The sequence below is a fragment of the Phoca vitulina genome, unplaced genomic scaffold (assembly GCF_004348235.1).
Source record: "Phoca vitulina isolate PV1807 unplaced genomic scaffold, GSC_HSeal_1.0 scaffold39, whole genome shotgun sequence".
NCBI classification, from domain to species: Eukaryota; Metazoa; Chordata; class Mammalia; order Carnivora; family Phocidae; genus Phoca; species Phoca vitulina.
Genome location: NW_022589742.1, coordinates 15,261,074 through 15,282,713, shown reverse-complemented (window position 1 = coordinate 15,282,713; position 21,640 = coordinate 15,261,074). Strand labels below are relative to the sequence as shown.

General features: G+C 44.9%; 1 protein-coding gene across 2 annotated transcripts in view; it reads right to left on the bottom strand.

Annotated features, from left to right (window-relative positions):
* Positions 1 to 243: 243 nt before the first annotated feature.
* AIFM1 (apoptosis inducing factor mitochondria associated 1) overlaps positions 244 to 21,640 on the bottom strand; it is a 33,401-nt gene continuing 12,004 nt past the window's right edge. Inside the window, exons 3-16 of one of the 2 annotated variants that reach the window (XM_032428324.1) lie at positions 19,136 to 19,235; positions 17,714 to 17,838; positions 17,456 to 17,586; positions 15,965 to 16,055; positions 11,484 to 11,568; positions 10,753 to 10,829; positions 9,734 to 9,842; positions 8,136 to 8,243; positions 7,703 to 7,791; positions 6,861 to 7,001; positions 4,451 to 4,593; positions 2,558 to 2,682; positions 831 to 1,027; positions 244 to 507 (exon numbers count right to left, since the gene is read on the bottom strand). In XM_032428324.1, coding sequence (XP_032284215.1) covers positions 436 to 507; positions 831 to 1,027; positions 2,558 to 2,682; positions 4,451 to 4,593; positions 6,861 to 7,001; positions 7,703 to 7,791; positions 8,136 to 8,243; positions 9,734 to 9,842; positions 10,753 to 10,829; positions 11,484 to 11,568; positions 15,965 to 16,055; positions 17,456 to 17,586; positions 17,714 to 17,838; positions 19,136 to 19,235 — 1,593 coding nt within the window. In that variant the 3' untranslated portion in view covers positions 244 to 435. The remainder of the gene's footprint in view (positions 508 to 830; positions 1,028 to 2,557; positions 2,683 to 4,450; positions 4,594 to 6,860; positions 7,002 to 7,702; positions 7,792 to 8,135; positions 8,244 to 9,733; positions 9,843 to 10,752; positions 10,830 to 11,483; positions 11,569 to 15,964; positions 16,056 to 17,455; positions 17,587 to 17,713; positions 17,839 to 19,135; positions 19,236 to 21,640) is intronic. The other variant, XM_032428322.1, reaches the window with a different exon arrangement.

The window sequence follows — 21,640 nt, the reverse complement described above, 5'->3', positions numbered from 1 at the left end:
AGCAGGACAACAGGAATTGTTCCGGGTAAAGCAGAATCTGTTCCGTGTGTTTCTATGTTCGCTCATTTAACAGTGGATGGGGCCAGAGAGACATTCAGGAACTGAAAGCAGTTGAGAGTGTGGAGCAGGGAATACAAGGCCGAAACAAATCACGCACTTGGTAGGAGCTCCAGTGTGCTTGCTCACTGATATGCACAACTTTCCTCCCTTCGCCCACCCGTTCCCTTTCAAAGAGAACAGAAGTTAATTTAGAAGAATCAGGTTTTATTTAGTGATGTGAACATTAAGAATCTGCCTACATGATTGAAATATTCACAAAGGACTTTACCATTCACACTCATATGCAGAGGAAGTCTGCTGAATAAAAAATGCTCCTTTACTCATCCAAGCTGCTGTCAGGGACAGCAAAGTGTTTGCCTGTTCCACTGGGGGGCTTCAGTCCTCATGAATGTTGAATAGTTTGGCTACTTCATTGAGATCTTCGTGTTGCTCACCGTCCTTAATGATCTGAGGGAGAGAGGAACAATGGGTCACCGACTCGCTTCGTGTGCGCCGGGCCGGCCTGCACAATGGGGAGGCCTGGGCCAGTCCCCACATCGCCCTGGGAGGGAGCTGTGGGAACAGCCTTCTGTTAACCCCAAATGAGTGTGTGCCAACTCCCCGGCCACCCAGCCAAGTCCTGAGTGAAAAAGAAACGCTCCTGAGCCAAGGCTACACCTTTGTTCCGCTCAGGCACAGTCTGACCCAGGTGGACAAGGCACAGCAGGGCACCCGATGAAGTCCGGGGTGCATTTTCCCATCTTCCTCGAGGAGCGCTGACAGGTACCCACCTTCCTTGCTATTGGCATTCGGTTGAAGATGTTCCACAGCACGATCCCCACCACCACTTTGTCCCTGAGGTAGAAGATGACGCCTTTGCCGTAGTCCTCCCCTTGGGCAGGGACCTGGGGGACTACAGGACTGCTGGGAGGAACAGCGATTTCTGAGGCCTCAGACTCTGTCTCACTCTCTGAGCGGATACCAGTCCCTGTGGCCAACCCCCAGAACAAACAAAATAAAAACAAAACAGAGTCAGTTATGAACTTAGGAAATTCTAGAAGGCAAGTATCTTCTGACACCTGCTTCAACCTGCTCCTAGAGGATTTGTTTTTATGCCCCCTTAGTAAACACTGGCCGTCTCCAGCTCCTCTCCACTGGCAAAGCCGACAAAAGCTCTTCCTTGCCGTCTCCGGGGCACTGCGTCAGTCTGACCCAGAACTTCCCTCCCTTACCATTTCATTTTAAATGTATGCTATAGATTCTTTCCTGGTATCTGGATTTCTTCAAACTGCAGAAGACTTGCTCTTGTCCTCTGAGAAACATTCGAGAGCTGCACAGTCCAGTACAGTAGCCACTAGCCACAAACAGCAATTTGAGTTCCATCATTAAAAAGTAATGAAAATTTAATCAATTTTAACCAAAATTAAATCAAATGTAAAATTCAGTTCCTCATTTGCACTAGCCACATTTCAAGTGCTAAATAGGCACATGCAGCTAGGGGCTACTGTAGTGGACAGAGCAGAAACAGAACACTGCCACTGGAGCAGAAAGGTCCATTGGACAGTGCTGCTAGAGAGGCCCTCTGGCCAAAGCAGGAGAGGGCACTTCCATATGGACAAACCACAGTGGAGGGGGTTCCTCCTGGGGAGGGGGCATGCTGTCCTCTGAGAATGGTCAGGCTCCGAACAATACTGCCCAGGGTACAGAGTAGCGCTCTGGAGTTTCTAAGTCCCCGGGGCCCTCTCCTGGATCCACTTCTCCAGAGAGGGCTGGATGAAGGAGCGGGTGTATGTTACCCACTTGGATTACACAGGAAAAGGACCTACATGTCCATGTAATGTCTTGTTCTCTCCTTTAAAGAGCAACCTGTTCTTGAAATGCTTCTGACAAGAGGACATGGAGGTTAAATAACTTCAGCTAGGGTCATGGAAGGGAGAGAGAACAGGTCTAAGAGTTAATGAAAGAGTCGTGTGTGGGAGAGAAGTTCATTCCGTGAGAGGTGCCTCCCGTCTAAAGAAAACCTGGCAGTAAGATGTGACAAATGGAATTATAGGCAGCTCAAGAATTACTCGGCCCAGTTCTTCAGGGCCCAGGGTCTGTGGAGGATTGCAGGTCCTACACTAAGGTTCTTGGGATTAGTAGGAGGCTAATAATAATGATAATAAAAAACAAAAATCTTAAAAGTTCAGGTTTTCTTCAGTGCGCAGGGCTTCCCAGTCCCTAGAGGCAAACTAAACCAGCGTCGCCGAGCCAGTCGCTGCCCAGAGGATAGGACGAACACCCACCACATCTGAGTCTACGCTCTGACCAGGATACCTGATTTTGCCAGCTCTCAGCCCACGAAAGAGTAAGGACTTCGGGTTGGGTTTATTTTAAAGTCGGGTTTATTTTAAAGCACAACATGAAGAAAGGCTTTCACTGACAGTTCCCTCTGGCCAATACAGAAACCCCTTGTTCAGGAGAATCTGGACCACTGCTTCTCAACACTCGTCTCAGAGAAGTAGTTGGGCTTCCTTACCGGACTGCTCTGTGGCAGATTTTGGGTTGTCTTGTGCAGTTGCTTTTGCAAACACACCGACTGTGGGCAAACTACTGTCCACAAGACCAATAGCTTCATAGCCAACATCGGGGCCCAAATCACTCCTAAGGAAGGAGAGAGAAGAGGGTGTTCTGTCAAGGGGACTGCAAAGAATGACACGGTGGTATATTTTTTTATTTTTTCTAAGACACCACACTTTGATTCGTGCCAACCAAAGAACCTGGTATGTACAACAAGGGAAAATGCCAAACTGATCGGTCTGCTTGCCAGGGCATCTGGGGACAATCGTGAGAAAGCACTGTTATCCCAAAGCAGCTTTTATTTTCCTTAAGAAGCCATTATACATATCACATATCCATACACTGATCTACACTTTCTGAAATTTATCCATGCTTTTATCCCTTGGGGAGTGATGGGTTCATCAACTTTACTATTCACTACGTTCCTTTAACTCAACCTAAAAGTGCCCTGCTGGCGCTGTAAAGGGTGCTCCATATTTACAGAATTCAGAATCTGAGATCCTTTATGGCTTCATCAATGGATGGTATCTCCTCTGAGCCTTCATTTGTTCAAGGCTGGAATGCCTCTATCCACTTGATCATTTTATTTTAATTGTTCTTCTTGGAAACTTTTCCTATCGTTATCACACTGTTTTTACTACGCCAGGAACTTCAAAGAGTATTTGTGGCACCGACACACGATGGTTTTGTAATCACGTGAGGCTACTACTCATGGTTTTGTTTCTGGTGCTCTACCTTTTGCCATCATTTAATTAAGTAAGTGATTAAGTAAGTAAAATTTGAGGATAGTTGACGCACCGTGTTACATTCATTTCAGGTGTACAACTTAGTGATTTGATGAGTTGACACACTGTGCTGTGCTCACCACAAGCATAGCTACCATCTGTCCCCTTATGCTATTTGAGTATCATGGACTAAATTCCTTATGCTCTGCTTTTTATTCCCGTGTGGTCATTTCTTGACCATAGAAGCTCACTGGACTGGTGTCTTCAGGGAATGGTCTACAGTGACTTCTCGGATACTGGTCCTGAGACCTAACTGATGATTATCTACCTATGGACTCTTTTGTTCCTAACCACATTATCTTACAGGTGTTGACCCCGAAACCCAGCTGTTATGTTTCTGCTGCCCGCTCACAAAACTGTGTGTGATTGTCCTGAAATGTATTCTCACCAGCTGAGAATTTCCCCAATAGAAACTGCTTAGAGGCTTCTGAAACCTTGAAGTTTTTTATGTATCCCATCTTTCAAAGCAATAAGAGGAGAGTGTGCCAAATAAGGCCAATCCCAGTACTCAGGAATGTCCCTTGCTAACTTTTTGCTATTCAGAGAACTGTCTATAGATGCCTGACTTTGAACTGCTGATCTTAAGGGTTACATATGAGTGGGCTGCTTTTTTTTTTTTCTTAAAGTAATCCCTACACCCAACATGGGGCTCAAACTCACGACCCCGAGATCAAGGGTTGCATGTTTCACCGACTGAGCCAGCCGGGCGCCCCTGGGCTGCCTTTCTGTCAGTACGTTGGGCTCATGAGGGTTAGCACCGAAGAACAAATGAAAACATACTGCTATCTCTAGCTAAGAGTACACGTTTGTACCGCCTACTGTAGCTCTAACTCTGAGCTATTTTACCAGAAGTGCTGATGCCATCTCCACGCATTCACCTAGTCTAACTTATGCCAGGTGGGGCCTTTTACCAGAAGGCTGCTTGGGTGTAGAATGCATGGAAACAAGATGAAATTTTTCTCCCCTCTGTATGAAGCTAATTGGCCCACATGGAAACCAAACTGTAACTCTGGTTGCATTAATTCTGTGTTCTAACCAGTTGAGTCCGCAAGGTACAAAACTATTACCAGAACATTGACTGATGCCAGTATGGCTTAGCAGCTCCAGTCATATTTTCTCCGGCCAATCTTCCACTCACAACAGCGTGATCATGGTGCTCTACCCGCCTCCTCCCCAACTTTATATCGTAGAAGCATGCAGCATCTCCTGCCTTTGGAAACAAGTACATTATATGAGCACATGATAAAACAAAAACAAAGACAGAACACACATTTTGAGGGCTCAAAAAAACCCTTGTGCCATTAACTAATTAGTGTTTTCCATGTATGGGCCAGAATCGCACCTACACTTACTAAAAAAAGTTGAGATTCCATTTTTAAAAAACTATTCTATGCTAACCCCCCAAAACAAAAAAACTATTTCTATGCTTCCACAAAGCGAACCTAAATCTTCTATGCTGCAGCTCACACCTATTTCCTCTCTCATTCTGCCCTTAGCAGAGACCGAATATTTAATAACTGTGATTTGCAGAATATTCTTTCCTATGCATGGAAACCAGTTTTTAGGTACGAGACCGCCTCTCACCTAGAAATCTTTTCCAAGATAGGATTTTCTTTCTTTTTTTTTTTTAAAGATTTTATTCATTTATTCATGAGAGACAGAGAGAGAGGCAGAGGGAGAAGCAGACTCTCCCACGAGGGAGCCCGAAGTGGGACTCGATCCCAGGACCCTGGGATCATGACCCGAGTGGAAGGCAGATGCTCAACTGACTGAGCCACCCAGGCACCCCAAGATAAGACTTTCTTTTGGTCATTCAGTATCTATTCGTTCATTCACCAAATATTTATGGAAAACTTATTTCTGTACAAAGCATTATACTGTCTGGGTGGCCGTGACAAACCTGACCCCCCACTTTGCCCACAAAGAGCATATAACCTACCTGAGGAAGATGCAGCATCATTCCTCACTAGAATGCAATGCAAACCAGCAGGGTGCCATGTGACAGGTACAGAGTAAGTGAGCTCAATGTTTCAAGCAGAGAGAGCCTCCGGCTGGAGGTGAACAAGGCCAACCTCACTAAGGATGTGGCACGTGAGTGCTCTAACCCTTTGTGGCTATTCAGACTCCCCCAAGGCAACCTAAAAATCTAACATGTGAGCAGTGGTGAAATAAACTACGAAATCCACTTGGTGGACTATTACACAGTCTTTAGAATCTGAAGCAATGTGGAAAATACATTAGAATGGTAAGTAAAAAAGAGAAGAACACAAATGTTTATTGTAGTACACTCACCATGACCATCTACAACAACGGGAAAAAAACCTATGCAGAAGAAAATGAAGGGAAGGAAATACACCAAAATATCGGTGGTTGCTGTAGGTGATTTCCCCCCTTTCTCTTTTTATCCGTCCCCCTTTCTCATTCTTGTCTGTCTTCCATATTGAGTGCATATTGCTTTTTAAAAGATTTATTTATTTTAGAGAGGTGGGGAGGGGCAGAAGGAGAGGGAGAGTGAGAATCCCAAGCACACTCCCCACTGAGCATGGAGCCCCATGTGGGGCTTGATCTCACAACCCCAAGATCATGACATGAGCCAAAATCAACAGTCTGATGCCCAGCTGACTGAGCCACCCAGGTGCCCCTACATATTGCTTTTATAACAAGTTTTTAAAAATCCAGTACACTCTAGGCGCACCTGGGTGGCTCAGTCAGTTAAGCGTCCAATGCGTGATTTCAGCTCAGGTCATGATCTCTGGGTCCTGGGATCGAGCCCTGAGTCGGGCTCTGCACTCAGCAGCGGGGACTCTGCTTGGGACTCTCTCTCTCCCTCTGCCCCTCCCCCTGCTCATGCTCGCTCTAAAATAAATAAATAAATCTTTAAAAAAAATGCAGTACACTTTATCTTTAAAAAAAAAAGCTTTAAGGGAAAAACACCCTTCTTAGTTGCAGAGTCCATAATCAAACACAATACACTTGTAATGATCTAACAATGGGGAAATTACCTCATGGTTCCTACATACTATAGTCTTGTTTGTGTCATAACATTTTTTAAAACAGCTAAAAATAGTGCTCAAGGATAACGAAAACAGAGTAATTTTCCCTTCCAGGGAATGTTATAAAACTGCCTCATCCTCCATTCCCTGGGCTCACTTTCGGGCAAAGGGAACGGCAGATCCATCTGAAAGCTGGGAACATGCCCATCAGGGCAATGCCGATGGCAGCTGCCAACCACAGAACGGGAAGAACTCTATTTCAGTAGGTGCACACACTGTTCATTTCCTTTTCCACTAGCTTGTGGCATGCAGCCATACCTGATCTTGTAAATCAAGTAATGAAGTTTCTGTTCTTCACCCTCAGCCTCCAAACATTCTGACTCTATCTGGGCAAGGTGCTGACGAGCTTTTGCACACTGCCAGGCAGACTCGCTCACGGGCTGGGGACAAGGAACCATGCCCACTCGTGCTGTCGCACACTTACCACCCAGATGTTGGAGCGGGCTTGGAGCTCTGCATTTACCCGGAAGCCACCAAAATCAGAGTCTATCTCTAGTCCACCCGTCTTGGCCAACTCAACATTGGGCTCCAGGCCCACAGCTGCCACTATGTGGTCAGTTTCTACCTGAGGAAAAAAAAGAAATAATTCAGCCAGGGGCGCCTGAGTGGCTCAGTCGTGAAACGTCTGCCTGCGGCTTGGGTCATGATCTCAGGGTCCTGGGATCGAGTCCTGCATCGGGCTCCCTGCTCGGCAGGAAGCCTGCTTCTCCCTCTCCCACTCTCCCTGCTTGTGTTCCCTCTCTCGCTGTGTCTTTCTCTGTCAAATAAATAAAATCTTAAAAAAAAAAAAAGAAATAATTCAGCCAGTTACCACAGTTTCCATGTATGTCTATGGACATAGCAACTGTACTTTATTTTACTAAGAAGTGGAGCTTTACAAAAAAAAAAAACAAACAAAAAACAAAAAACGAAAAAAAAACCCAACTCACTGATTAACTTACATAACTCTGGTAAACAGATTTAAAGGTCTACTTTATAAACTTCCTCCAACACAAATCTACCCCACATTGTCGGAACAGAAATCTGCCACCCTTGTAAGGTCTCAAAAATCTGTGATACAGATGGGAGGGGGAAAGTGGTTCACAGGTGTCTACTCTGGCTCTCATCATTCTTATTTTAATGGAGGGAATAGTTCATTCAGAAAATTATGACAATGTTAACGGTGGCTGCCACGAAAACTATCTACTGTTATCAAATGAAGGAGTAAGAATGAGGAAAGGGGAGGGGAGAGCTGGAAGGTCTGGCAGCCCATCTTCCCCTCCTTACCTTCCGGCCATCTTTCAACTTGATGAGTAACTTGCCACCGCTGACTCCAACTGATTGCACAATAGCATTGGGAAGCACCTTAACCCCCTCTGTGAAGGCAAACAAAACCTGAGGCTGGGCGTGCGAGCATCCCACCTTCATGACGAGTAGGGAAGATGACTAAAGGCACCCCCTATCATAAAACCAGTAATCATCAGCTCGCAGGCAGCCTTGGGGAACTGCAAGAACCCACACCCACAGTTCATTTTCAGTACTTCTGGGAATTTGGTGCGTCAGATTCAGAACGCCTATTGGAACTTGGCTGAGTGGAGAATGGTAGAAATATTTCATCTGCCAGGTGATATGGCTTATGTCAAGGGGGTTCCCAAAGAAGCCAACTTTGCATAGGCCTCATTCAAAGGAAAGAGCGGCAGCATATGGAAAGTCTCTCTACCTCGTCTGACTTTTTCCATGGTCCAGTTGCTGAGGTATTCAGGGAGGATCTTTCCCATATTTCCTTTCTCAGGGAAGAGCTGAATCACTTCTGTACCCAAAGCTCGAGCTGGGAAGAAGAAACAGACTAGGTAGAGCAGGAGGCAAAAGCCAATCCTGGGAAGACAGGAAGAGAAGTGAAGGAGCAGCAGGTTGCCATTCGTGACACACAGGGCAATGCTGCGACCTAGGCCAGAGCTCCTATTTGTGGGGCACTGACAAGGCAAATATAACGGGCGCCAGAACTGCTGTCCCTGGATTCAACTACGCACCATGTACTAAGTGCATTACACCCAGGCACCCGCTCAGGCTCACACCTGTGCCTGTGGCCTCTGAACAGGAAGCACCCTCCTGAGAAGATGCCCTGACTTCACACAGCCGAAAACTGACATTAAGGAAAACGGCTGTCATGAAACATTCAAACTGGAACACACAGAGCTGTCGAACTGGGAACCATCGTGCATCTGAAGAAAGTCTGACTTTTACAGGGAATAGCAGTTCAAATATACATACAACTCTGTAGTCTACATTGCCCTTATCATCTTAATAACTCACTTTCCTTAATATTTTATTTCTTTTTTAAAGGATTTTTTTTAAAAAGATTTATCAGGGGGCGCCTGGGTGGCTCAGTAGGTTAAGCGTCTGCCTTTGGCGTGGGTCATGATCCCGGGCTCCTGGGATCGAGCCCCACGTCAGACCCCTTGCTCAGCGGGAAGTCTGCTTCTCCTTCTCCCTCAGTGTGTGCGCATGCGCGCTCTCTCTCTCTCAAATAAATAAAATCTTTAAAAAAATAAAAATTAAAAAAAAAGATTTATCAGATGCTTAACCGACTGAGCCATCCAGGCACCCCTAAAGGTTTTATTTTTAAGTAATCTCTATACCCAATGTGCGCCTCAAACTCACAACCCTGAGATCAAGAATCATACACTCGGGGCGCCTGGGTGGCTCAGTTGGTTAAGCAACTGCCTCCAGCTCAGGTCATGATCCTGGAGTCCCGGGATCGAGTCCCGCATCGGGCTCCCTGCTCAGCAGGGAGTCTGCTTCTCCCTCTGACCCTCCCCCCTCTCATGTGCTCTCTCTCATTCTCTCTTTCAAATAAATAAATAAAATCTTTAAAAAAAAAAAAAGGGGTCATACGCTCTACCAACTGAGCCAGCCAGGCATCCCCTTAATACTTTATTTCTGAGGAGTCCTGGCTTAGAGGCTAGAGGAAGGGAAAGAAAGCATTTCTGCTCAGTTGCTCAGATGACAGCTTTTTGGTCACTAAGGGATTCCTCACGAGAACTAAGCTCAGTGCTTAGCTTTTCACCATATAAATCTTTTTTCTTTTTTTTTTTTAAGTAAACTCTACCCCCAATGTGGGGCCTGAACTCACATCCCCAAGATCAAGAGTTGCATGCTCTACTGACTAAGGCAGCCAGGCACCCCTTACCACATAAATCTTAATCAAACTCCTTCTACTGATCCTGGCAAATGCATCCCTGGAATTTGTGAGAGCCCCAAAAAGCATGGGATATAAAACCAGAGAAAGAAAAATTGAGGTCACTGCCCAGTACTCACCCTTTCTGCCAAGAGCGCAGGCCAGTTCGCTTCCAAGGAAGCCCCCACCGATTATTGTAATTGACTTGACTTCCCGGGAGATCTTCTCTAAGGTTCTAAAGTCTCCAATCTGCAGGATCACACCAGTTTAGTCCACTCATTTCCCAAAGGGGCATAAGATAATACCAAGAAATATTTTCGGCTAAATCTTTGACATGTAATTTGCACATAAAATCTTCTCCTTGTATGAAGTGGCTCAATTATAGCCTCTGTTACTGATGTAAATTTCTCGCCCTTGGAACATTCCTTCTAGCATCAGTGGTTCTCAACTGGGGGCAGTTTTGCCCCCTCCCCCTCAGGGGACATTTGGCAATTTCTGGAGCCATTTTTGGTTGCCACAACTGGGGGTGAGGAAGTGCTCCTTGCAGCTAGCGGGTAGAGGCCAGGGATGCTGCTAAATATCCTATATGCACAGGCCAGCCCCTCATGACGAACAGTCATCCGGCCCAAAATGGCAATGGTGCCAAAGGCTGATAAACCTTATTTGATCAAGAATTTAAAGGATGATAGCAATCTTCTCAAATACCCGTAAGAGTGGCTGGAAAATTTCAGCAGGTGTCCCGAGTAAAGCACAGTGTTAAGAAGCAAAGCCCCCGCTTCCTTTTTCACTTAGGTACTCGAGTTTTCTCTTCAAAGTCTCCGCAGTAACATTTGCAATGCAAAATGCCAAGAGGCTATAAGGAGTTCCAATGACTCAAAGGCATCAGGAACAAAACAACTATGGAAGAGCAATCGGAAGGAACTATAGCAAGCAATAAAAAACACTAGATGTATTTTTCACCTAGGAGCTGAAAACCCTTGAGTGAGGTATTTGAGGTGCAGAGAGAGGAAGTGACTTGCTCAAGGCCAGATAACAAGTCTATAGAAGAGCCATAAATAGAGCTCCCATCTCCCAATTCCTGGGTGGTTACTTGGGGACCACATGATTATGCTACCTCTTCAAAAACCCAAACAATGAAAGCACTAAAGCAGACAATTACCTTTCTGAAAAGCGTTGTTCTACTCTTCACCTCTGCTCCAGCCCTATCAATGGCAGACAGACTTCTTGGAGTGCCTCCTGGAAATAGGAGGAGGAAAACCCTTTAGCCCATCAAGCGGGGAGCTAGCCCAAACGCTCCCCCCAAAAGGTGGTGCTGTGGCGAGCGAGGTTCTGCTGGTGCCACCTCAGCATCCACAAGACCCAGAGGCTTTGTTTCCCTTCACCTGGCCTCCCAGCAGGCTTCTGTCAATTTCCTTGGAGAAGCCATCTGTGAGTCTCTACAAAGGGCCCGCCCTCCCTGGAGATGGCCACAAGGCCTCGGTTTTTCCTTCCCCAATCCCTTCTAGAGGCATCGCCAGAAAGCATGCTATGTTTGTTTAAGCGACCGCTTCAGTCTCCTCTCTTGATTTCTGATCGGAAGTGGCAATGAAGCTGTGAGGCTGTATCACTTCTGGGGCACAGGGCGGAGAGCAGAGGGCAGGGGCTAAACGGGGAGAAGAAAAAAAAAGGCCATCCTCTTCAATACCCATCTGTGCCCTTACCCAAAGGAGCAGCAGGGTACTCCAGAAGGGCTGCTGATCAGATGCCTGTAGTTAGCTGGGCTTTGCACCAAGAGAAGCCACCCACTTCAGAGAGACTGGGTTTTGGTTTTCTTAAGATTAAGTAATGCCTTCTATACTAAAACTCGAATGAGCTGTACCAGGGAAGAAATCTGTCTGGAGAAATACTCACCTGTTGCAATCAAGCACTTTTCATAGGTTATCTGAGAGCCATCGTTAAGTTTCACCATGTTGCCTCTCACGTCGAGCTGCACTACCTGGGACACACACAGAAAGACGGAGAGATGAGTTAGCTTAAAACGCTTTGGTATCGAGACATAATTCACATAACATTATACTTACCATGTTAAAGTGTACAATTCGTGGTTTTTAGTATATTCACAAGGTTGTGCAACCATCACCACTATAATTGTAGATCATTTCCATTACCCCAAAAAGGAACCCTGTACCTTTCAGCCGTCAGCCCAGTGAGAAGAATTCGTTCTTGACCCAGGGTGATCCTCAAGAAACCATTTCTAAGTACTCACTGGCAGCACAGTTTCTGGTACCCAGCCTCTTCAAGTGGTCATACTTTCTTAAGCAGCCAACATTAAAACAAATCCCTGCAGTACCCAAAGTCCCTGCCCAATTTGTGGAAATGGAGAACAGAGACAGACTTTTCTGCTTGGCTTTTTTGGAAACCTTATTTCCTGGTTAACAACGCTCCTACATCCTCAACATTTTTACAAGATGTTCTAACTTCTACCCTTCGCTAGAACTCAGCTCTCCCGCCAAGGATGGCTCACATGTAGAGACCGCTCATTCACGCACACTCCTCCCCCATCACACCCAGGGCTGGGGGTGCTGGTTGCTGCTGCTGCTTCCAGATTCGTGGGCCCTCACGCCCCTCTGAGAAGCACCCACCTACATCCTACCAGTCACTGTTATGGAGCCACCTCCCGGTCACTCCTCGTTCACTGAAGACCTGGGAAGCTGGCTCATCCTTTTCCTCCCGAGCCACATCCAGAATCCTCTCTCTTAAAGCTCTACTTCTACCTTGAATATCCCATTTTTTGGTCACAATTTTCCATTCTTCCAGCTTTTTTTCCAGTCCTGCTGTCACCTATACTCGCTTTTTATTTTCTCTGCTTACCCAGTGGGCTGTTCCATTCCAACTAATCTGGGCCCATGCTAGATCACCCAAACTGTTCTCCTGCTACCACCTCTAATTTCCTTGCACCCTCCTCTTTCTTACGGTGAAGAGCTTGAGATCTGGAGTCAGAGAGACTAGAGATCCAGTCTCTGCTCCCCTCTCTACTAGCTGCGAGGCCATTCGTTCAAGACATACTTATTAAGCACCTACCATGTCAGGGACTGCGTTAAGTGTTAGGGACATGATGGTGAGAAAAACAGATACCTTCCCTGTCTCCAGAGTCTAGTAGCCAAGGCAGACAATTTAACATATACAATCAAGAGTGAGAAATGCTCTGATAAGGGCAGTACAGGTAGCTCTAGGGACATGTGATAGGGGCCCTCCGTGGAGCTTTCTGGAGGCAACGACATAAACTGGGATTGGATGGGTGAGTAGTTTCTTTAGCCTTTGGTTTGTCCTTGGGTAAGCTCTCTCTTCAATCCAACCCCACTAACTCAACCGTCACACTGCTCACTCTCAGATAACCAACCACCTGGTACCCTAGTTTATTGCAAGAACAAGTGAAGCCATTAGATGTGATCCTCCTTGGCTTCCCACTTCCCAACCCCCACTTCCGTCCTTCCAGCTTCTGGGATGAGGTGTCCTTTCTGTGCTGTTTCTGTGCCTAAGCCCCATTCCCTTCCTTTCTCGCCCAGAACCATCTCCTGGCAGTTACCACTCACCACCCCCTTCTCTGCTGACATCTGAGGCCTTCAGCCCGTTAACACACTTTGGTCTGTCCCGTCCTCAGAGCCCCACCTCTGACTCTACGTCCTTCTCGAGTTCCTACCAATTGCCGTCTCCCTTTTCTCATTTAAACTTTTTGAAGAAGTACTTCATCCTCTTTTCTGACTTCACAATGACATCTGAGCCACTAAGTCTATATGGCTCATTTTACAGTTTTCTTCCGGCCAGAACCCTTTGCTGCAAGGAGGATGTGATCATTCTTCTTGAAACTCTCTCCAACCTCGCTCAGCCCCTGCCCCGGGCTCTCTTCCTTTAACTTCTTTCCTAGTTCCTCTGTGATCTCTTCTTCAGCCTGCCTCCTAAAAGTTGGGTTCCCCAGGGTTCCATCCTTGCCCCACTCCCCTCTGACTGCAAAGCTCTCCACAGGCAGCCTCACCCACTCTCATGGTTTCAACCCCTACACATACGTGGATGATTCCCGAATCTCTATCCGAGCCCAGATCCCTCCTCTGAGCGTCACAGTCACATATCCAACTGCCCACAGGCCATCTCCACAAATATATTCCATTTCGCATGTAACAATCCGAAACTAAATTTTCTTTCCCCCTTAAACTAGGTCTTCCTCTTGTAACGTCTCTCTCACCTGGGGCTACACCACCACCTACTACACCAGCTGGAAATCAGAAAGGCATCTTTGCCTCCTCCCTCTCCCTCATGGCCCACCTTCAATCTATCCCAAGCATCGAGGCTGCCTTCTAAGCATGTCTCCAGTCTGTCTCCCACTGTCACCTCTCTATCAGAAGCTATACAACAGTGTTATTAAGAGCTTGGGCTCTGGAGTCAGAATTTTGGAGTCAGACAGATATGGGCTCAAATTCTGTCTCCACCATTTATTAGCTATTTGATCTTAGGCAAGTTAGTTGACCCTTTTTTTTTTTTTTTTAAGTAGGCTCCATGCCCAATGTGGGGCCTGAACTCACGACCCTGAGATCACGACCTGGGCTGAGATCAAGAGTCGAACGCTTAACTAACTGAGCCACCCAGGCGCCCCACAGTTGACCTCTTTTTAATCTCACTTTCTTTTTCTATAAAATGGCAATAATAATAGTACCTAGCTGGTAAGATTCTCATGAGAAAATGAGATAACAGCTGTAAAGCACTTTAGAACCGGGCTCTCTGCCACCGCTACTACCACCCCATCACTGCGGCCGTCACGGCCGCTACTGCCCTAATCTGCTCTGTCATCTCTCGCCTAGATTACTACAGTGTCTTCCAAATGGTCTACCTCTAGTCTTGTCCCCCTGAAATCCATCCTCTTCAGAGCCAACACAGGGATTACTTAAAATTCGATCTGTTCTATATCCTTGTCTAAAATGCAAGAGCCCCTCAGGGCCCATGGGGAAAAGCTCAAGTTCTTCTATACAACAGAGCTCTCCATGGTCAGGACCCTGTGTAACGTCTCGCTTTCATCTCTTGCCGTTCTTTAGCTTATACTTTCTGCTCTGTCAGTAGCTAGCTGCTTGTTTCCCTGCACCAAAGGTGCTTTTTCATACCCCCGTACCTTTGCTTATGCTGTTTTCTACTTGAATTCTCTTCACTTACCACGAATCTGGTGAATTCTTCTTCATTCCATAAAATTTCCCATTCTATAAGACCTCCTCCTCCAGGAAGCCTTCCCTGAAATCACCTCTACACTGGGCATGTTTCCCAGTAATTCCCACAATACACTGTGCCTATCTTTCTTACTCCACATCTATGTGTTAGGATTATCTGTTCATGTTTTTTCTTAAATACTGTTAAGCCCTAAAGAGCAGGGCCTGTGTGTTATTTACACACAGAGGATACTTAATACCTAATGTCTCATTACCAGCTTTTTTTTTTTAAAAAGACTTTATTTATTTATTTGACACAGAGAGACACAGTGAGAGAGGGAACACAAGCATGGGGAGTGGGAGAGGGAGAAGCAGGCTTCCCGCAGGGCAGGGAGCCCGATATGGGGCTCGATCCCAGGACCCTGGGATCATGACCTGAGCCGAAGGCAGCTGCTTAACCGATTGAGCCTCCCAGGCGCCCCTCATTACCAGCTTATCCATAAACCTATATCCACCTCCTCTGCCTATGTTTCCTTACAGAAGAAGTGGGCTTACGCCTAGCAAAGGTCAATTCTCCACTTGTGCTCTGGATCCCATCTACTCTGGACTTTGCTCCTTCTGATAACCCTTCCCTCTCCACTGGAACATTGCCATTAGTTTACAAATACACTCTAACACCTCCCATTAACAAAAATGAAACATAACATAGCAAAACAAAACCCTCCCTGGACCCCACAAATGCCCTCCAATAACTGCTCCCATTACTCAGGCACTCACCTTTGTAAAGTCTAACGATACTTCCCATGCTGACATAATGCCTAAATTATTTTACTATCCTGAATAATATACCGCTGTCAATCTCTTGTCATCAATAATCCCAAAGAAATGTTAGTGTGGAAAATAGGAAGACAAAGGAAGGGCAGAGGAGCAAATCTGGAGAAGGATCAGATTCAGGGTCACTGTCCCCAATGGTTTGACCTCCCTGGGAAAGTTTAGTTGACATGCTTCTCTAGGCTTTGAGATTAGTGCTTCCCCCAAGAAGAAACACCACGCAGTGAAGACTGGCAAGAGCAAGCCTAAAATGACTCAATCCTTCTTTGATGAACTACAATGGCAGGACAGATGTAAATGGTAGTGCGAATACAAGTCACCATACTTGCAGCCCACATGGAGTTTGACAAGGGAAGCGGCCTACTAGCTCACCTTCTTCCCAGTGAGGACAGCCACACCACCATTCTCAATGTGAGGCAGGTCCTGAGCAGAGACATAGAAAGAGGGTGGCTGGAAATATATGCTGTATAGAGAAGAGGGAGAAAATGTTATAAGCACCTGGAACTGCCATTAACTTCCCCCATAGCTTTAGTAAAATTGTTTCAATCATGAAAACTCTTAGGAACATTTTCCAGAGTAAGTTTCCAAGTCCAATAAATCTTGGTAGTGACTTATTTACACAGAGGTATTTTAGACTAGTGGTTCTCACCTGGGGGCAATTTGGCAATGCCTAGAGGCATTTCTGGCTGTAACAGCTTAGGGGGAGGGAGGCTTCTGGTATCTAGTGGGCAGAGGCCAAGGATGCTATTAAACATCCTACAACGCACAGAACAGCCCCCACAACAAAGAATTATCCAGCCCTAAATGCCAATAGTACCAAGGTTGAGAAACCCTGCTCTGGATTTAGGTTCAAATTTAGAACAAGAAAGGGCGCCTGGGTGGCTCAGTTGGTTGAGCGTCTGACTGCTGATTTCGGCTCAGGTCATGATCTCAGAGTGATGAGATCAAGCCCCGTGTCGGGCTCTGTGCTCAGCAGGAAGTCTGCTGGAGATTCTTTCTCTCCCTCTCCCTCTGCCCCTCCACCCACTGCACACACTCTCTCTCTCAAATAAATAAATCTTAAAAAAAAAACAACAAAAAACCCCCCAAATTAGAACAAGAACACCACCCAGGGAGCTGGTATTCACACATCCACCCGAATGAGTTGTCCAGAATGGTGCTGATCAATGGACAGCGAGGTCTCGCACCTGAGAGGACTTTGCCACATTAGCTATGAGATATTAATGAAGGGATGGCTAACATAATTGACAGTATGCATCCTGCTTGAGAATAGAACATGATAATGGGAGTGAGGGAGGTGGGTAGATCTGTAAAACTTAGTTCAGTATCAAAGCGATCACTAGAGAGAAAAAAACTAGAACCCAAAAACATGGTACTGGAATCAAGAGACCCATGGAGTCCTATAGAAGGAGAAGGCTTCTGGACCTGTCTTTCCAAGTCTTTCATGCAAACATCTTAATAAGGAGGTTCTTCCTTATAGTGTTTCCACTCTATTCCCGCAATTCTGCACGCCTACTAGGGTGTCAAGGAAAACTCCAGAGAACAGTGTCTTCTCTTTTGCTTTTACAGGAGACACCTCGGCAAGTGTAATGTAAGGAAGTGACAACACAGGCCGAGCTGATCTTCACGGCAGAAGTCTAACAGCAAGGTCCCGGAAATAGGTGCATTAGTCCTTCGGAGGCCAACATTACAGCTTTACTTGTTGGCAGATCGGGTAACAGAATCCAGGACTCTTGCCATTACCTCTACACTGTGCCAAGTGTGCACCACAGCAGACTCCACACGGTCTGTGCAAACTCCTTACCAATGCCCTGTGCTTAGTTCAAGTTGCCAGTCAGGCCCATTTTACAGAAGTGAACGCACCTTCTTTCTTTTCCGTTCCACTGTCTGAATCGCAGCGTCTTTGTGACATTCGGATCATCTGAAAACCACAGTTCTTTTGAAAGAGGAGGTCGCATGTATGGCAGCTCAGGATCTTCAGACACAATCAGTACCTTCAGATAGAAAATGATGACAGTTATCACAGCCAAGTCATTTAAGAGGCAGATGTCAAAGTGCGGACACTGGCTAAGTACTTGCAGACTCTACCCTCTGTGCCAAGTGGAAGAGTGTGTGCCTTACCCTGGCCCCAGGATCCCGAGCCCGGATGGATCTGGCTGCAGCAAAAGCAGCGGTGCCTCCCCCGATGAGCAGGAATGGGACGTGACTTGGTACCCTGACTTGAGGAACTGGTTCTCTTTCTGGAGCTGTAAGCAACACACCAGACAGGGTGAATTTTCTTAAAATCTCAGATGACTCCTTGCCACTATTTAAAGTTTATTTATTTATTTTTTAGTAATCTCTACACCTGACATGAGGCTTGAACTCATGACTCTGACCGAGATCAAGAGTCGCAGGCTCCTCCAACTGAGCCAGCCAGCCAGCCGCCTCTCCTTGCCACTATTAAAAAAAAAAAAATCACCTTGTACTTGTTTCAGTCCTTTACATAAAGCTAGCAAAGACTGTACCTACATTAATCTTGACAAACTTCACAGCAGCCTGATGAACAAGAAAAGCAAGTACTTTTTCATTTCATAAGTGAAAAATACCCCCCAAAGAGGCAAATGATTTGGCCAACGTCATTCATTCATTACATCTGTCAGAACCAGAACCTAGCTTAAATAGTCTAGCTATTTGTAAAATACATCAGAAAGTATGTATCAGAAAGCTTCTGCTCTTCCCACTAACTTCCTAATGATCAACAGAAAAATACCAAGTTCAGTTTCACCTTTTGTTAGCAGCAAAAGGGGAAAACCCAGGTCAATTGGGGATTATTATACAATGTTCAAGAAAAAGGAGGTGTTTTGAAGAAAGCAATGTAAATCGCCCACCCAGAGTTGTAGGGCTTATTAAGGGATTAAAACATTTCATTCTGAAAAATCAAGCCAGTCTTGGGGATGGAAGTGACAGCTAGTGCTATATGCTTTAGGAAAACAAATATATCTTTAACAACTTGAAAACTCCAAAGACTCTAAAGGGGAACAAAACAAACCAAAAGAATTTCCTCATTGGAAAAAAAAAGGCCTTCATGTCTTTTCCAACAATTATCCTCACCAAGCTTGCCTTTTGAATTTAAAGCTTGCCTTTTAAAAATTTTTTATTTATTTTTATTTTTTAAATTTTATTTTATTATGTTAATCACCATACATTACATCATTAGTTTTTGATGGAGTGTTCCATGTTTCATTGTTTGCGTATAACACCCAGGGCTCCATTCAATACATGCCCTCTTTAATACCTATCACCAGGCTAATAAAGCTTGCCTTTTAAGAGTCTAATATATTAAAAAAAAACCAGCCAATCATAATCCTCATTAATGACTATTCTCAAACCCAAATTCCAGTCAAATACCTTAATAAATTGCTCCCAGGTCTGGGGTAATTCCACAGTTTCTGGAAGCTTACAATCTCACAGCATTGTCATGTCTGTAAGACATCTGCAAAGCATAGCACCCAAACTGTTTTTAACTTGCCCTTCATATACTGAGTCTCAAATAATACTCACCAGGTGACGTGGCCCTTTTCTGTTTCTCTTCTGGTGTCAGCCCTAACCCTGACATTCTTTCATCATATCTTTTTTGATCATCTTTTATAGTCTTGTAGGCCTGCAGATCCAAACATGGAGAAAATTTCATCATAAAGCTAGCTCATACCGTAAGTAATATCATTATCTTTCAATTAAATGAGAAACTTTTGTCTACATGAAGTAAGTTCTATATTAAAATCACTAAGGCAAAATTATTTTCTCAAAAAAATATCGGGTATGTACACACTTGGTCTAAAAAGAACGTAGGCACACCGATGAAAAGGTTCCAGTTTCAAATTTCCTTAGGCTTTATGTAAAGAATTTTCCTTATATTGAAGTCTGAAGGTACAGCTAAAGAAAAAAAGGAAATCATTTTTTTTATTTTTTCATTTTATTTTTTTTATTTTTTAAAAGTAATCTCTGTCCAACGTGGGGCTCAAACTCACGACCCTGAGATCAAGAGTCACATGTTTTACGACTGAGCCAGCCACGCGCCCTGAATTACACTGATTTTAATTTTTACAAACTTTTATAAAGAAATAAGACAAATGTATATTCATGAATACCTGAATGACTTTCCTCCCCTCTTAAGCTGTCTTTACCATCTTTTTTTAAAAAAATTTTTTTAAAGAAAATCATTTTATACTAGACGAATAAAGGGCTAAACTTTATTATTTTTTAAAGGTTTTATTTATTTATTTATTTATTTATTTGAAGATTTTATTTATTTGACAGAGAGAGACAGCGAGAGAGGGAACACAAGCAGGGGGAGTGGGAGAGGGAGAAGCAGGCTTCCCCACGGAGCAGGGAGCCCGATGCGGGGCTCGATCCCAGGACCCTGGGATCATGACCTGAGCCGAAGGCAGACGCTTAATGACTGAGCCACCCAGGCGCCCCTTATTTATTTATTTTTAAGAGAGAGAGAGAGAGAGCACGAGTGGGGGGAGTGGCAGAGGGAGAGGGAGAAGCAGACTTCCTGCCGAGCAGGGAGCCCAATGTGGGGCTCAGTCCCAGGACCCCGAGATCATGACCTGTGCCGAAGTCAGAGGCTTAACTGACTGAGCCATCCAGGCACTCCAGGGTTAAATTTTATAAAAGGGGTTTTGGACCATGCTTAGCTGTGGATACTAGCTGTGAAACGAAGCTATACAGTTCTGGGTAGGAAGCTGGGACATTATGTTTTCTTGGGAGACGTCCCAAGTTTTGCTGGGTACTCGGCTAATGCCCTGAAACATGACTGCCTGTATCCTAGTCTTACAGAGTAACTCATCTTTCCCTCAATAGTCTATCCTGCTTTTGACACTTAGGTATTTACCAAGGGTTAAATACCTTGCTTAATCACCTATTTCAAATCTACTATCTTCTCTAGCTGTTCAACTTGAAGTGTCCGTTAGCATTATGACTAGTTTTTTTTTTTTTTTTTAATGTACAGCACTGGAATTTATTGGAGATTTAAAAAAAAAATAGGCAAGAATGACTTGTTTTACTTTTGCTCTTTTGTACCCCAAAGGCTCAACAAGATGAAAATTTAAGTAACTGATGTTAACTGAAATCCCAGGTCGTTAATTAATTGGAGGAGAAAGTAAGGACAATCAGAAGTGTCATAAAACATGTTTGAAGAATATTTTTTTTAGAAGATTTCATTTATTATTTATTTGACAGAGAGAGAGAGAGAGAGAGAGAGAGAGCATGCAAACACAAGCAGGGGGAGAGGCAGAGGGAGAAGCAGGCACCCCGCGGAGCAGGCAGCCTGACGTGGGGCTCAATCCCAGGACCCTGGGATCATGACCTGAGCTGAAGGGAGATGCTTAACGGACTGAGCCACCCAGGCGTCCCTGAAGAATATTTCTATGAGCCCTTTACAGAGCAGCCCATTAGGCAGTGGGCTATAAGGAGGAACCTGGACCCCAGACTTAACATTTATCAGCCTGGAAATATCTAACATATGGTATGAATGGGTTGGAAAATTAAGGATGGTATGTTAAAAGTGAATGGCTATTCCTTGAATTCACCACTAAATTCATCACATTAATAAAATGAATTCAACTGACATCAATTTCAGGAATAAAGTTTTTACCTTGCCATCAGATACCATACACGAATCCAGTATTTACCCACACCTAAAAAAAAATTTCTTTTAAGAAAGGGAATTTTACATAAAAAGATGGCTTAAAGCTGGTCAACATGAGTGAACAGAGAAATGAACTGGGGTCATGTTTGGATGGAGAGAGATAGCCAAAAACAGCCTAGACCCAGTGGCTTCACACGTGAGGGGTAGAGTAGACCAAGAAAAATCTTTTTTTTTTTTTTAATATGGCACTCTGTGACCTTATCTCTTGGTGCTCTTCTTAACCACATTAGCCTATTTATTGTTCTTTTTTTTTTTTTTTTAAGATTTTATTTATTTGACAGAGAGACAGACACAGCGAGAGAGGGAACACAAGCAGGGGGAGTGGGAGAGGGAGAAGCAGGCCTCCTGCCGAG